This window comes from Stegostoma tigrinum, chromosome 12 (assembly GCF_030684315.1).
Source record: "Stegostoma tigrinum isolate sSteTig4 chromosome 12, sSteTig4.hap1, whole genome shotgun sequence".
Classification (NCBI taxonomy): domain Eukaryota; kingdom Metazoa; phylum Chordata; class Chondrichthyes; order Orectolobiformes; family Stegostomatidae; genus Stegostoma; species Stegostoma tigrinum.
Genome location: NC_081365.1, coordinates 62,288,845 through 62,304,881, shown reverse-complemented (window position 1 = coordinate 62,304,881; position 16,037 = coordinate 62,288,845). Strand labels below are relative to the sequence as shown.

Here is a 16,037-nt window from a genome sequence, read left to right as displayed (position 1 = left end):
GCTACAGTGAGATATATTGAGTAGTTGTGGCTCTGAAGTAGTTTTATATGTAGTGCTTAGAAAGTTTTACCAGATAACATAAGACTGTAACCTTAAAATCATCTAAATTTATAATTTATTTTCTTGTGGTTTCAAATTACTGAAGAAAATTCCCCAACTCCCTAAGGGCTGACACAGTGGCCCAGTGGCTAGCACTGCTGCCTGTCAGCACCAGGGACCTGGGCACGGTTCCAGCCTCGGTTGACTGTCTGTGTCGAGTTTGCACTTTCTCCCCGTGTCTGTGTGGGTTTCCTCCCAGAGTCCAAAGATGTCCAGGTTAGGTAGCTAAATTGCCCATCGTGTTCTGACTTTTGCAAATGGAAATATATACTTAGAGGGAGTGCAATGAAGCTGCAATGGACTGATTCCTGGGATAAAAGAATTGCCCAATGCTGAGGGGTTGAGTTAACTACAGTTAAGCTTTGTAGGAATTTAGAGCATGAGAGGTGCCCTCATTGATATGCATTATAATAGAAATCTTGACAGTATCATCGAATACCTGCAGTGTGGAAGCGGGCCATTTGGCCTGTCAAGACCCTCTGAAGAGCATCACACCCACTCCCATACACTATGCCTGTAACCCTGTATTTCCCACAGTTAATCCTCCTAGTCTGCACGTCTTTGGACTGTGGGAGGAAAGCAGAGCACCCAGAGGAAACCCGCACACACAGGGGGAGAATGTGCAAACTCTGCACAGACAGACACCCAAGGGTCAAATTGAACCCAGGCCTTTGGCACTGTGAGACAGCAGTGCCAATCACTGAGCTGCCGAGCTGCCAAGTAGATGCAAAGAAGCTATTTCTTGGGGTGCCTAACTCTGGAGATAACATACTCATGATATAGTTTGGCCATTTAGAATTGAGATCACACATTTTCACTCAGTCTTTCAAATTCCTGATGCCAGACAGGAGGTGATATTCAGTTGTTGAGCATATTCGTGATGACAGGTGAATAGATTATAGGATACTTAAGGAGTTACGTGATGTGCGACTTGTACAAAAAAGTGGAGTTAACATAAAAGATCAGCCATGATCTTATTGAAGAAGATAACAGGCTCAAAGGACTGCATGTTTTACTAACATTTCAGAAGAATATGATGCTTGAATAGATTTTACTGTTCATGTTACCAGTGCTCTTCAATGTTTTACACATGTAAATTACATGCTTTGTGAGTCTTATCTCCCCTGAAAGCAGAATTGAGTGCTGATGCACCCCTATAATTTCTAGTGAAGATGGAACTCCAGGTTGAATCCCCTTCCCATTCAGCATGTAAACTTCACATTGAAAGCAGAGTAAGGCCATAAATAGGCAGTTGTGGCAGAATAGTGAGAAGTTTTTTTTTTCTGAGGCTAATGTAAATTACAATTTATTGTGCTAATCCTACTCCGAATGGGTGATAGAGATAATGGATGACCAAAGTGTAAATAAAGTCTAATCCATCCACCCCTACTTCGCCTTGATGAGCGCAACACCTCCAAAAAAGGATGTTAAGTAAATTCACAACCATGCTTCCAACTTCAGTGTGGGAGAATAAAATTGAGAATAGTTTTGGATGTCACAATGTTCCTGCATTTCTACAGCAATGTCATGAAAAGACTACTTTTTCAGTTTCCCCCATTATGGATCCAGTGCATTGAAATTGGAGATTATTTCCAAAACCTGTACAATTTTTTTCTAAACTATTCTTCACAGATAGGAGATAATCCCATCTAAAATCTCAACCATGCTTAACCCCTTCATGATTGACAAGTTTATTTTGTACGTCACGGAAATTTTGTCAAGCCACTGGTGGCCAGCATTTAGTTAACATCCAAGACTTCTAATTCATTCTAAACTAAATAAGCCAGAGAAAAACATCCCTTTTGAATGAAGTATCAAGTTTATGTTTTTTTACCTCTTCACATTAGTGAATTCTGTTCAAGACGAAGTACTCATATTTATGCTCTTGTAAAATCATTCAACATAAAATGGTGCTCCGAAGTGTAAACTAGCTATTACCAAAGCTAACTCACCGCTGACCTGGACTCCAAAGGAATGATTTTGCCCAAACTAATTTCACTTCTGCTGGGACGACCTTGGGTAAGACTAAAAGATGTAGGAGCAGAAGTAGGCCATTCAGTCCATCAAGTCTACTCTGCCACTCAATAAAATCATGGCTGATCTGATAATCCTCATCTACACTTTCCTCACTTTCTCCATAGCCCTCAATTTCCTTACTAATTTAAAATCTGTCTGTCTCGGCGTTGAATATACTTGATGATCCTGCCTTGTCAGCCCTCAGTGGTAAAGAACTCTGCATATTTGCTCTCCACTGAGAAAATAAATTCCTCCTCATCTCTGTTTTAAATAGTTGAGCCCTTACACTGAGATTATGCCATCTGGTCCCACAAAAGCAGACAGCTTCTCTGTATCATCCCTGTAAAGCCCTCTTAGAATCTTGTATTTTTCAACAAGATCACTCCTCATTCTTCAAAGCTCCAATGATTAGAGATCCAACCTCCTCATAAAATATCCCTCCACATCCGGACTCAGTGACCCTTGTTCAGAAGTTCCCCTTGCCTTCCCTATTACCTGCTGAACTTGAATGCTAGTTTTTTTGTGATTCTTGTACGAGGATCGTGCTGAATTTTCTGGAATCTCTCTCCCTTCCAGTAATATTCAACTCTTCCAGTAATGGTGCATTACATAACATTTTCTACATTGTCTTCCATCTGTCAAGTTATTTTTTCTCTCATGGCATAACTTGTCTATATCCCTTTGCCCACTCCTTGTGACATCGCCACCACTTGCCTTCCCATCTGTTTGTGTGTTATTCATGAACTTGGTGATATACATTCACTTCCATTTTCCAAGTAAGTAATGTACATTGTAAATAATTGTGGCCCCAGCACTGATCCCTATGACATTGCACTATTTCCATGAGGCCTTCCTGAAAATGCCCTACTCATGCTAACTCTCTGTCTCCTATGAGTTAGCCAGTTCTCTATGCAAAGTACTGCCCCCAACATCATGAGCTTTTGTCTCAACAAGTAGCCTAATATGTGGTACCTTCTCAAATACTTTGAGATTCTAGAAATCCAAATATATTTTTATCCACTGCTTCCCTATTGTCTTTTCTTCTTGTTACCTCTTCAAAGAATTGCATTGAGGTTTTCGGGTATGATTTCCATTTTATGAAGCTCTGCTTACTCTGCTTGATCGTAATATATATTCCGAAATATGCTGCTGTTATATCCTTTGTATTGGATGATCATTTTCCCAATGACGGATGATAAGCTCACAGACCTATAGTTACCTCTTTTTGTCTCCATCCCTTCTTAGTAAAGGTATTACAATGGCACCTTTCCAATCTCTGGAACTTTTCCATGAGCTAAGGATTCTTGCAAGATTGTTGCCATTGTCTCTGTAGCTACTTCCTTTGGATGCATGTACACAGGGTAATGCAGCACTCTTTGGATTGTTCTTAACAATTCTTAAGTACTTGGAAGAAGCATGTGGTGCAAGCCTGTGTAAATATCCATCATATTAATTTGGTCACAGTAACTTCTCAGCGTTTTCATTCAAAGTGAATTTTCATGCTGAACATGCTGTGGGGTTACATTTCTGGGATGCAGTAATTCTTCAATTGGATCATCCAGTTTTCATGTCACCCATTTCTGGTTAGGTATGAAGGCCCCTTAACTTTGTTTGCAATTGTTCTAGGTGGAAACCGAGATATAACCTAAGATTTTAATATTTCATTGTAAATCTTGAAGAGTTAAGCTACCTGTAGAAGCACAACAGAAAATGAGTGACATTGAAGAGAGCACATTTTCCAATGGTGGAGGACACGATGCTCCATTTAGTGAATTTATTCTGATTTTGTGCAAATGCAAATTCTTAAACGGACATTACACACTTTCTGCTGTGGGTAGTGCTACCTCTGGGAATAACTCAATTGTATGTGCTCTATAACTTGGCAAAACACGGCTCACTTTTCTCTCTAAAATCGAAATTACAATAGAAGCTGTCATTTAAGACCTGTAATTTACAATGGAACTGTGGTCTCTCTCGATGGAGGGTAATTTGTTTATTTAGTGCTACTTCTAACAATTTCCTTGAAATGTGAGCAGTATAATGGACTGTTATCTGTATGGCCCACACCATGTTTGGCAATATACTGATGTACAATGTCACATAGGAGCATTTGTGGTGCTGCTACCCCTAGAAAATCAACAAATTCTACATAGTAGCACAAGAATGGCACCATGTGAATAAATTTGTCCCCCATAGTCTCATTGGAGCGGCATTTGAAATGCTAAATAAACTAGATTTTACACTATTTTTTAAGAAATGTCATTTTAATCAGATTGAATCTTAAACATGTGGCTTGTTAGTTGTCCAAAATTTCAATTGTTACAAGAGATTTACTCCGGCAAAATTCTTCTAAAAATTTATTTTCAGGGAAATCAAATCAAAGAAGCTTGTTTGTTCACCACACGCAGATTAGGTGTAAAATGTATCCATGATTATCTTTATGCTGCAAGCTGCATTCTTCAGGTTTTTAATGCACTTTTCTCTGAATGACATTTTTTCAGAAGCTAAACACAGAAATGCTTCAATGCCCATTCAAAGCCTGCAAACAGTCGATTGGCATGAGGCTGACTTAATTTAGTGATATCTGAGCCACTCAGTGAATTGGCAATTAACATTTCATAGAACTTGCCAAAGAACTGGCAGAGATTAAATTTTTTGCCACTATTTAGCTCCAACATCTCAACTCGCATTCCAGCTAGTTCAAAAAATCTACACTTTGAAAGGATTAGGAGGCAGGCAAGGTCCAAGACACAATACTAGATAGAATGTAAATAAGATTTCCTTGCATTTTGATACTGCTGACTGCTATTTCACACTAAACAAAAAACATTAGCTCCAAATTAATGCAAAGACTAGTTTGAACATTAATTATAAATAAGCCTTCCAGAGCCTGATTAATAGATTGTCTTTCATTGGAAATCAACTTCAACAAGAATCTTTCCAGCTAAATCTAAATAACACATTTCACTGTACCATTTATGACATTAACTGCTCTGTGATGTCTGACATGATTTGAATAGGATTATACTCTATTAGTATTTTATCTTTAAAATAATCTGTGCATTTTCAGCCTTTAAGACAATTCCATTTTCAGTGTTATCAATTAATTGAAAAGAGTGGTAAGCCTACAGATTTACATGATCTATCAGTCTGCCATATGGACGAAGGAGCTCTCCCAGCTTCAATCCCTAGTATGTGTTCAAACTGGTGAAAGCAAATCAGTGTAGATTTAGAGGGGTAATTTTACTGGACAGGAAGGAAACAAAAGAAACAGCAGTCAAATCCTTGCTTCTAACTATTATCCAATGGTCTGTGCCAGAAATGTCCATGCATGTAACTAAACAATGTGCCACTGTCATGGCCGTCCATGAAGAATGGGAATTGATATAAAGTAATGTAACTGTTGCCACCTATACTATTATAAGAGTGAGTCCTCATTCTCATTGACCTAAACTGTATTGAGTATGGGAGAGCTGCAACATTTCAAGCTCAATTCTCCAACCCACAATTGCTGAGAACATGATCACTGAATCACTGTTTATGCCTCAGTATGAGTTCTGTTAAGAGAGGGGGAAAAATTGAGAGGAAAGGTTGATTTTCTTTTTGAAAAAGCCTCTCACTGTGATTAATCGGTGGTTCTAGGTTTACTGTTAATAACTGACTTGAGAATTTGTGATACTCTCGTGATACTACTTAAGCAGAGATGTTATTGATTATGATTTAACACTTGATATAGCTGTGTAGATAGTATTGCCAGAAAGCATCAAAAATGTAGCATTTATTTTGGAATCACTTCTGAAAGAATTATAAATTGTACAAGGTTAGCATTTTTTTAGATTGTGGAGTTCCTGTACTTGTACATTTTTTGACAATTGTATCAACTGTATGCTTTTTTGGTGCCACTGTAAATGTTCTTTTGTCTTGGTCACACTCTGAAATATTTTTTGTCAGGATGCAGCTTTTTTTCCTTTGGGTCTTTAATCCAACATGAATTTTGTAGAATTATACTCATTTTCAAAAATTGTATTCATTTTTGCTTCTCATCTAATTGCTTTATTTCATTTATTTTGGCGATATTTTACGACATTTCCCTCCCATTCATACAGTCCCCGATCCTCCTCATCCCAAAAAAGAAAACGTTAACATTTCAGGAGTATTCACTCTGTTCTTTCTAACCATGTCAACCACAATTCTCATGGGTTGTGAGATCTGTTTGCTAATTGTCCTTTTGTTTTTAACCAGGCAAGTCTAGCAGCAGTGCTTGACATGAATCAGCTGCAGAATGCAGGAGGGTATTAGTTAGCTCAGTTGTCTGGATGATTGGTTTGCAATACAGAGTGATGCTAACACCATGGGTTCAATTCCCATATTAACTGATGTTATCACAAAGGGCCTATCTTCTCAGCGTCATTCCTCACCTAAAATATGGTGACCATCCAGTTAAGCCACCAGTTGTCTCCCTCTATAAGACAGCAGCCTTATGGTGCTTTGAGACTATGGCAATTTTATTTATTTCATTAGGGTCATGTGTGCTGTGAACAGGAGCTCCATTGATTGATAAAGTGATTACATTTCACACATGACTTTCTTTTTTATGCAATGACTCCTTCTGTTGGTGTTTATTTTCTGTCATTAGTTATTGACAGAAAGCCCTAAAAACACCTTGTTGGCTAACCTGTCACGAGGACTTGATTAGCTCCAATGTTGCTGCCCATCCTTCATAGCTCAGAGAGAAGTGATATTATTCGAATGGTGTGTATTTTCTACTCTGTGCCTTAATGAATGAAAAGTTCCTAATAAAAAGTGGTTGAAGACAGCCTCTCTCCACCCTCCCTTCCCATTTTTTTTCTCTCCTCAGTGATCCTTATCCGTATACAGTAGAACTGGTAACTCCAGGCTTGGGTACTTGCAACATATTGAAAAATGTTGTTGGATGAGTATGTAGTATCATAGTTTCTGTTAAGTGAAAATGTGGATGTTTGTTTCTCAGGTTTCTCATGAAACTTGTAATATTGTCAAGAGAGATTATGTCAGAAAGCATGCCCAACTATGCCACACTGCATTGCTTTCTTTTAACCTTTTCAGATCCCTTTCTAAAAGCAGACGTATTGGTTTTATGTTGCTTGATTGAGTTGAGCATGATAGAGCCTGATAGCATGAAGGGGCAGCATGGTGGCTCAGTGGTTAGCACTGCAGCCTCACAGCGCCAGGGACCCGGGTTCGATTCCCGCCTCAGGCGAATGTCTGTGTGGAGTTTGCACGTTCTCCCATGTCTGCGTGGGTTTCCTCCGGATGCTCCGGTTTCCTCCCACAGTCCAAAGATGTGCAGGTTAGATGGATTGGCCATGCTAAAATTGCCTGTAGTGTTCAGGGGTGTGTAGGTTATAGCAGGATGGGTCTGGGTGGGATGCTTCGAGGAGCGGTGTGGACTTGTTGGGCCGAAGGGCCTGTTTCCACACTGTACGGATTCTGATATATCTATTCTATGTCAGTGGTGCATTACAACAATTTACTGTCAGCGGCCACAGATCTCAAAATCCCATTATGATTCAGGGAACCACAGGACTGAGTGTACAAGATTGACCGAAAACCTGCAGTACATGTTGTTCAAGTAAATTGCTGATAGCATTTGGGCTTGAACTGAATAGCTGCAAAAGCTTTTATTATACCACTCAGGAAAAGATACCACGGAGAGCCTTCTGACTTTGGCATTTTATAATTCACAAACTACTTATTTATAGAAATGTCTTCTAAAGTCTCAGGGACAACATGATAACTTCCATGACAAAATTATATAGCTGATTTGTTGAAGCTTCCACCTTTCATGAGCCTACCGCCTGAGATGTGCAATGTTGATGTGCTTGTCAAAAAGAAGTGGAATTGTACAGTCTGATACCATGTACAGTTCCTGTTTTCTCCTGTCATTGATAAAAGTTTACAAAAAACATAATCTCCTCAATATTGCTAATCATGCAGGAACTTACAATTGGAGATGCATGTGCAGCAAACATGTGAAATTAAAATTAGAAACGTTCAGAGAATAAATATGCAGTTGACACTGTCATGTAAATATTTCTTTTAATGGAATTACAGGCTTAATATCTGTTGGTATGATCAGAAATATAAACAGGATTTGAATCATATTTTTCTCCATTTAAAAGGGATGATAAAGGGAACCTGCCCATTGAGGATTCCAGCAGACATGCTTTGGGCAAACCAGTGCATAAAGGATCAGAGTCACCCAATTCTTTCCTGGATCAGGAATATCGAAAACGCTTCACCATGATTGAAGGGGATGCGATGATTGTCAGCTATGATTACGACACCAGCAGGTCAAGTGTTCCAGGCAGAAGAGAAAATACCCTGACCTATGGTAATTTGAGCTTTTGTCTAGTCTTTATTGTGTTCAGAACTTAGCCCAATCATCTGTTTTCTTTTTTAAAAATTGTATCTGTGCGAAAGTGTGACCGGTTGCATCAAGAGCCTTTGCCCACTTAACCTGCACAAGCAGAAAACATATTGCTGTATTTCAACCAATTGGAACACAAAGATCACTAACTCTTCAACCAAACAGGTCCCAGAGTTCACGTTCTCATTAAGTAGAGCCATGTCCTGGTAATCAGCCACATTGTGGAACCATCTTTTTTCACTTCAGATTGTTTTGAAACTGCAAAAACGATCAGTTGTTAACTCCCAGTAAAGAAGTCTGCTGTAATCTGTTTAGTTTCTCTTGTTCATGAGATATGAACTTCCACATCAGGAAACTTTTGGCTTGGTCCCACCTCCTCAGGCTGCAATGTGTCTGCAGAGCTGTGAAGGAATACATAGGCAACCAAGTGCCGAAACAGACAGTGTAAAAGAATGACTTCTTAAACATTTTCGAATGGGAATGACATCAGTGGCTAGGCTTGCATTTATTGCCCATCTTAAAGGACAGTTCAAAATCAACCTCATTATGAAGAGTCCAGAGAGCCATGTAGATCAGACTATGTGAGCAGAACAAATTTCCTTCCCACATGGATAATTGTGGTGGGTTTCTTGTTATGAAAATTCATAGTACTTATGTTGTCACCATTAGACTTGGTTGTTATGCCAGAATTTAATTTTGAATTCAAATTTTACCATCTGCCATGATGATCTTTCAACCAATGGCCCCAGATTATCAGCCTAATGTTCTAGATTACTTGTCTAACGTCACTACACTGTGCCACCATTTCTCTCAGTGCGGGTGGTACTTCATTCCAGTTATAATGAAATTAGTACAGCCACCTGACCCCTCATACTCTCCCACCTACCACACACTCCCAATACCATGTCAATGCTATCTACTGTACCTCCACTCAGCTACACAGCTACCTGTACCCCCATGCTAAGCCGTAACACCTCAATGCCCATTTGTCCATTATACACTGTTTTGAACCAATGAACTGTCTCGAGACAATGGTATGTGTAAAAGAAAGCTTTAAAATCAACCAGACATGCATCGATTTTTTTTTGTTCATTCATGTGACATGGGCGTCCCTGGCTGGGCCAGCATTTATTGCCAGTTTCTAATTGCCCTTGATAAGTTGGTGGTGAGCTGCTTTCTCGAACCGCTGCAGCCCACATGCTGTAGAAAGACCCACATTGCCCATAGGGAATGAGTTCCAGGATTTTGACCCACTGGCAATGAAGGAACAGTGATATATTTCCAAGAAAGAGTGTGTGGCTTAGAGGGGAGCTTGCATTTGGTGGTGTTCCCATGTATCTGCTGCACTTGTCACTGTTACTCGCTGCAGGATTCCTAGCCTCTCATAGCCACTGTATTTATATGGTGTGTGCAGTTGAGTTTCTGATCAAATAAGCCCCAGGATGTTGAAAACAGAGGATTCAGTGATGGTAATACCATTGAATGCCAAAGGATGGTGGTTAGATTGTCTCTTATTGGAGATGGTTGTTGCTTGGTATTTAAGTGGCACTAATGTTACTGGCCACCCGTCAGGCCAAGCCTGGATACTGTCCAGATCTTGTTGCATGTGAACATGGACTGCTTCAGTATCTGAGAAGTCAGGAATGATAGTGAGCATTGCGCAATCATCACCGAACATCCCACTTCTGACATGATGAAGCAAAGGCCATTGATGAAGCAGCTGAGATGGTTGGGCCGAGGACATTACCCTGAGGAACTCCTGCAGAGATGTTCTGGACCTGAGATGATTGACCTCCAACAGCCACAGCCATCTTCCTCTATGTGACAGGTATGACTCCAACCACTGGAGAATTCCGATTGAATCCAGTTTTGCTAGTTTCCAGTTTTCCACACCCGGTCAAATGCCTTGATGTCAAGAGCTGTCACTGCCACCTCACCTCTGGAATTCAGCTCTTTTGTCTTCATTTGAAACAAGGCTGTAATGAGACCAGGAGCTGAGTAGCCCTGGCGGAACCCAAACTGTGCATCACTGAGCAGGTTATTGCTGCTCAATAGTGCTGTTGGTGACACCTTCCATCAGTTTGTCTGCAGAGTCAAGAAGATCCAACAAGATGGTGGCAGAGTAGCAGCACAGCATATGGGCTCCTGCTTGGGGTCCATCTGCTCTCCTGTTCCTTTTACTTTTACTTTTACTTTTTATCTCTTTTGCTTTTTGCTTCTCTCCTTTCACAGCAATTTTTTCCTCAGTTTAATCTACGTTTCGTGAAGTGAGAGTTTGTTCAGTGCAGAGGAAATTGTCACAGAGGAGATTGAGCCAGCACTGGGAGGCCAAGCCCAGTGTGGCAGTGGGAGAGGTCCCCGCTGTCAATAGTAGTCATCCCAAGCGGAGGTGTAAGCACGGAACCTGTGGCCTGGGGAGGCCGGCAGTGAGAACAGGGGCAGGCAGCCCAAGATGGCCAGCGATGGCAGGAGTAGGAACAGGCTTCAAGACAGTGAGAGCAGGCAGCTCAGGGCAGCGAGAATCAGAGCAGGTGGCCGAGGACAGTGAGAGTGAGGGCGGGCGGTCTGGGACAGTGACAGTGAAGGCAGGAGAGCGAGAGCGAAGGCAGGCCGTCTGGGACAGTGAGAGCGAGGGCGGGACAGTGAGAGGGAGGACGGGCGGTCTGGGACAGTCAGAGCGAGGGCAGGCGGTGTGGGACAGTGAGAGCGAGGGTGGGCGCTCTGTGACAGTGAGAGCAAGGGCAGGACAGTGAGCAAGGGCAAGTGCTCTGGGACAGTGAGAGTGAGGGTGGGTGCTCTGGGACAGCGAGAGCGAGGGTGGGTGCTCTGGAACAGCGAGAGCGAGGGTGGGTGCTCTGGGACAGCGAGAGCGAGGGCAGGTGCTCTGGGACAGTGAGTGTGAAGGCAGGACAATGAGAGTAAGGACGGGCGCTCTGGGACAGAGTGAGGGCAGGTGCTCTGGGACAGTGAGAGCGAGGGTGGGTGGTCCGTGAGAGTGAGAGCGAGGATGGGCGCTCCGGGACAGTGAGAGCGAGGGCGAGCGCTCTGGGACAGTGAGAGCGAGGGTGCGCACTCTGGGACAGTGAGAGTGAGGGTGGGTGCTCTGGGACAGCGAGAGCGAGGGCAGGTGGTCTGCGACAGCGAGAGAGAGGGCAGAACAGTGAGGGCGAGGGCAGGCAGTCTGGGACATTGAGAGAGAGGGCAGGACGGTGAGAGCGAGGGCCGGCAGTCTGGGACAGTGAGAGCAGGACAGTGAGAACAAGGGTGGGCGCTCTGGGACAGCAAGAGCGAGGGTGGGTGCTCTGGGACAGCGAGAGCGAGGGTGGGTGGTCTGCGACAGTGAGAGTGAGGGCAGGTGGTCTGGGACAGCGAGATTGAGGGCAGGACAGTGAGGGCAAGGGCAGACAGTCTGGGACATTGAGAGAGAGGGCAGGACAGTGAGAGTGAGGGCGGGCAGCCTGGGACAGTGCGAGCGAGGGCGGGTGCTCTGGGTCACTGAAAGTGAGGGTGGGTGCTCTGGGACGGTGTGAGCGAGGGCGGGTGCTCTGGGACAGTGAGGGTGAGGGCAGGTGGTCTGGTACCTTTATACCTAACATCGCTCTCGCTCTCCTGCCTTCACTCTCACTGTCCTTAAGTGACACCTTGTCATTTTATCACTGTATTCATGTGACAATAAACCTAGTTCACATTCAAATTTAACTTTACTAGTAATCAAGAAGAGACTGATGGGGTAGCCATTGTCTTCCTTCTTTGTGTTCAGGACATACCAGGATAATTTTTCATACTGTCAGGTAAATACCTGTGTTGTAACTGTACTGGAACTGCTTCACTAGTTCTGGAGCACAGGCCTTCAGTACTATGCCAGCATGTTGTCAGGGCCCATAGCCTTTGTCGTGTCCAGTGCCTCCGATTGTTTCTAAATATCACATGGAATGGGTTGCATTGGCTGAAGACGGGCTTCTGTAATGCTGTGGACCACTGGTGCAGTTGAGATGGATCATCCACTCAGCACTTCTTACTGAAGATTGCATCAAATGCTTCAGCCTTATTTTTTATGTTGATGTGCGAGCTTCTTCCATCATTTATGATGGGAGGTACTTATGAAGCCTCCTTCTCCAATGAGCTGCTTAAGTGTCCACCACCATTCATGATCAGTTGTGGCAGGACTGCAAAGCTTAGATCTGATCTGTTGGTTGTGGAATCGCTTAGCTCTATCACTTGCTGCTAATGCTGTTTGACGTGCAAGTCGTCCTGCTTAGTAGCTGCACCAAGCTGACACCTCATTTTTGGGTACACCTCGTGCTGCTCCTGGCATGCCCTCCTGTTCTCTCCATTGAAGTAGGATTCCCATAGAATATGGAACAGAACTGTACAGCACAGGAATGGGTCTTTTGGGCACTTACTTGATGGTAATGGTTGATTGGGGGAATATGCTGGACCATGAGGTTGCAGATTGTGCTGGAGTACAATTCTGCCACTGCACATGGCCCACAGTGCCTCATGGATGCTCAGATTTGCATTGCTAGATCTGTTTGAAGTCTGTCTCATTTAGCACAGTGATAGTGATGGAGGGTATTCTCAACCTGAAGATGTGACTTCATCTCCAAAAGGACTGCGCAGTGGTCACTCTCACCAATAGGATCAAGGACAGATGCATCTGCAGCCAGCAGATTGGTAAGCATGAGGTCAAATATATTCTTCCTTCTTGTTGATTTCCTCACCACCTGCTACAGACCCAGTCTCGCAGCTATATCCTTTAGGAGCCAACCAGCTCAATCAGTAGTCTTGCTCTGAGCCACTCTTGGTGATGGACATTAAAATCCCCCTCCCACAGTACATTTTATGCCCTTATCACCTTCAATACTTCCTCCAAGTGTTGTTTAAAACGAAGGAGTGATGGTTGATCAGCTGAGGGAAGACGGTATGTGGTAACCAGCAGGAGGTTTCCTTGCCCAATTTAACCTGATGCCATGAGACTTCACAGGGTCTGGAGTCAATGTTGAGGACTCCCAGGACAACTCCCTCCCAACTGTAAACCACTGCCCCGCCACCTCTGCTGGGTCTGTCTAGACACTGGGACAGGACATATTCGGAGATGGTAGTGATGGTGTCTGGGTCATTGTCTGTAAAGAATGATTATATGAGTATGATTGTGTCAGGCTGTTGCTAGTCGAGTCTGTGAGACAGCTCTACCAATTTTGGCATGAGCCCCCAGAGGACTTTGCAAGGTTGACAGGACTATTTTTTTGCCATTGTCAATTCTAATGCCTGGGTCAGTCCAATTTTAATTCTTTGTTGAACCTTTGTCGCAATTGATACAACTGACTGGCTTGCTAGGCTATTTCAGAAGGCAGCTTGGAGTCAACCACATTGCTGTGAGCCTGGAGTCACATGTAGGCCAGACCAGGTCAGGAAGACAGATTTCCGTCTCTGAAGGACATTTTGTGAACTGAGTGAGTTTTTCTGAGAATCAACAATAGTTTCACGGTTTTCAGTAGCTTTTTAATTCCATCACCTATGACCTCATCCTTACCAATATGCTAGCTGCAGATGTATCTGTCCATGCCAATATCGGTAAGAGTGACCATTATGGAAGCAAAGTCCCATCCTCACATTGAGAATACCTTCCATCATGGTGTGTGACACTATCACCGTGCGAAATGAGACAGATTTCAAATAGATCTCGCAACTCAGGTCTGAGCATTTGATTTTGTAATTTGAATTCAATAAAAGAAACTTATGGAATTGAGAGTCTAATGATGACCATGAATCCATTGTCGATTGTTGGAAAAATCCTCCTGGTTCACTATTGTCCTTTAAGGAAGGAAACTGCCTGGTATTGAGCAGACAATACCACAGGCACAGTCACAGCACAGCTTGCCTGAATTTTGCAATTCAGTACTGAAATAACCAGGACTACCAAATGTGCCAGCAGGTTAGGGTCAACATCATGATATTAAGAAATGTAACCTACAAAGATAGAGAAAAGTGCAGGTTCTGCGCGTTGATCAAAGTAGATGTGGTATTCAGCATTGAATTGGAGTTTGAATGTGGGAATTAACCTCTAATTTCATGGTTCACATAATCTGTCTTTCTCTAGTTCCAAATGATGTTCTACCTGCCTACTTTTTGCTTAAGCAACTAATTTCTCATGTGAAAGAAAAATAATTGCTGATAAGTCATGATGCAGTTAAATCTGATAATTTAGTTCACAGCATCTGATTATGTTTCCCTTGAGCATTTGTACAAATTAACTATTTGAAACTGACAGGTGTGGGGTGAAGACGAGTGGCAGGGTGTTATCCTTTTTAATTAAATTCTGCAATATCTAGAAATTCTGATGAGTAGAGTGGTTTCTGACAAACCTAACAAACAGACTGAATGGCTTCTCCAAAGCAATTATGAGTTGCTGGAGTATGGCACCACATTCAATATTCATTGCAATCTGCCACCCTCAATCTCGACATTTAAATAAATCAACTTCTTAAATAAAGCCTCTGAACAGTGTATGAATATTAGACAGCTTTGAAAACTCAAAGACAAACTGCAAGCAAGCAATAGCAGTGTAATCTGAAATAACGCTTTTGATTGGAAAATTATTCTAATTGCTCTTTTTTAGGTAAACTAAGGCCTATTTCTATGCCAGTGGAATACAACTGGGCAGGGGAGCATGAAGATTTAAATAGACCGAAAAGAGATGGAAGAAGAGGTGAGTGTCTTTTTTTTACATTTTGCAACAAAAACCAATAACCTGACATTCAAATTGAAAATTGACATTCACAAAAATATTAATTAAATTGAACATTTCCACTTAGAGTCAGCGAGTCAGAGAATCGTACAGCGTGGAAACAGACCCTTTGGTCCAATCCAGTCCATGCCGACCATAATTCCAATCTGAGAGGTGGCCAGCTTCATTTTATGTATACCAGGATCTTCCATGTTAATTGCCGCAGCTAGGTTTGAATTGGGAGCATATATTAAAGATCAAATAGTAGCCTGGCAATCCCTTACAGTCACTGCTCAAATACTCCAGATAAAATATTCTTCAAAGGAGGGGTCTTGCCAGCCAGTGACAGACCCATCCATACTTACTCTTTAACGCAATGTGTGCCAGTGTAATTCCAATCATTCATTGGTGGGACCACTGTCACCTGTTGTCTTGAAGTAAGATCCCCAACAAAGCAACTGACCAATCACAGGGAGTGCCATAGAGTACGAAATGACTGCTGCTTGAAGGACACCTAGGACTATACTGGGGACAACAGACATATGGGAACACCACCACCTTTGTGTTCCCCTCCAAGCCACTCACTATCCTGACTTGGAAATATATCACCATTTCTTCACTGTTGTTGGGTCAAAATCCTGGTCAACCACCACCTTTTCAAGGGCAATTAGGGACAGGCAATAAATGCAGACTCACCACATCCCACAAAATGGATACAATTTTTTAAAAAAGGATCAAGGATGATTAAGATGCAAAGGCAGTGATTTGCTTGTTGGGTGACAGAGG

At 42.5% G+C, this 16,037-nt stretch overlaps 1 protein-coding gene across 7 annotated transcripts in view; it reads left to right on the top strand.

Annotated features, from left to right (window-relative positions):
- Nucleotides 1–16,037, top strand: part of cnksr2a (connector enhancer of kinase suppressor of Ras 2a) — a 473,904-nt gene that overhangs the window by 276,875 nt on the left and 180,992 nt on the right. For all 7 annotated transcript variants that reach the window (XM_048541088.2, XM_048541090.2, XM_048541087.2 and 4 more), the window contains 2 exons: nucleotides 8,277–8,488; nucleotides 15,144–15,233. In XM_048541088.2, the coding sequence (XP_048397045.2) occupies nucleotides 8,277–8,488; nucleotides 15,144–15,233 (302 nt within the window). The remainder of the gene's footprint in view (nucleotides 1–8,276; nucleotides 8,489–15,143; nucleotides 15,234–16,037) is intronic.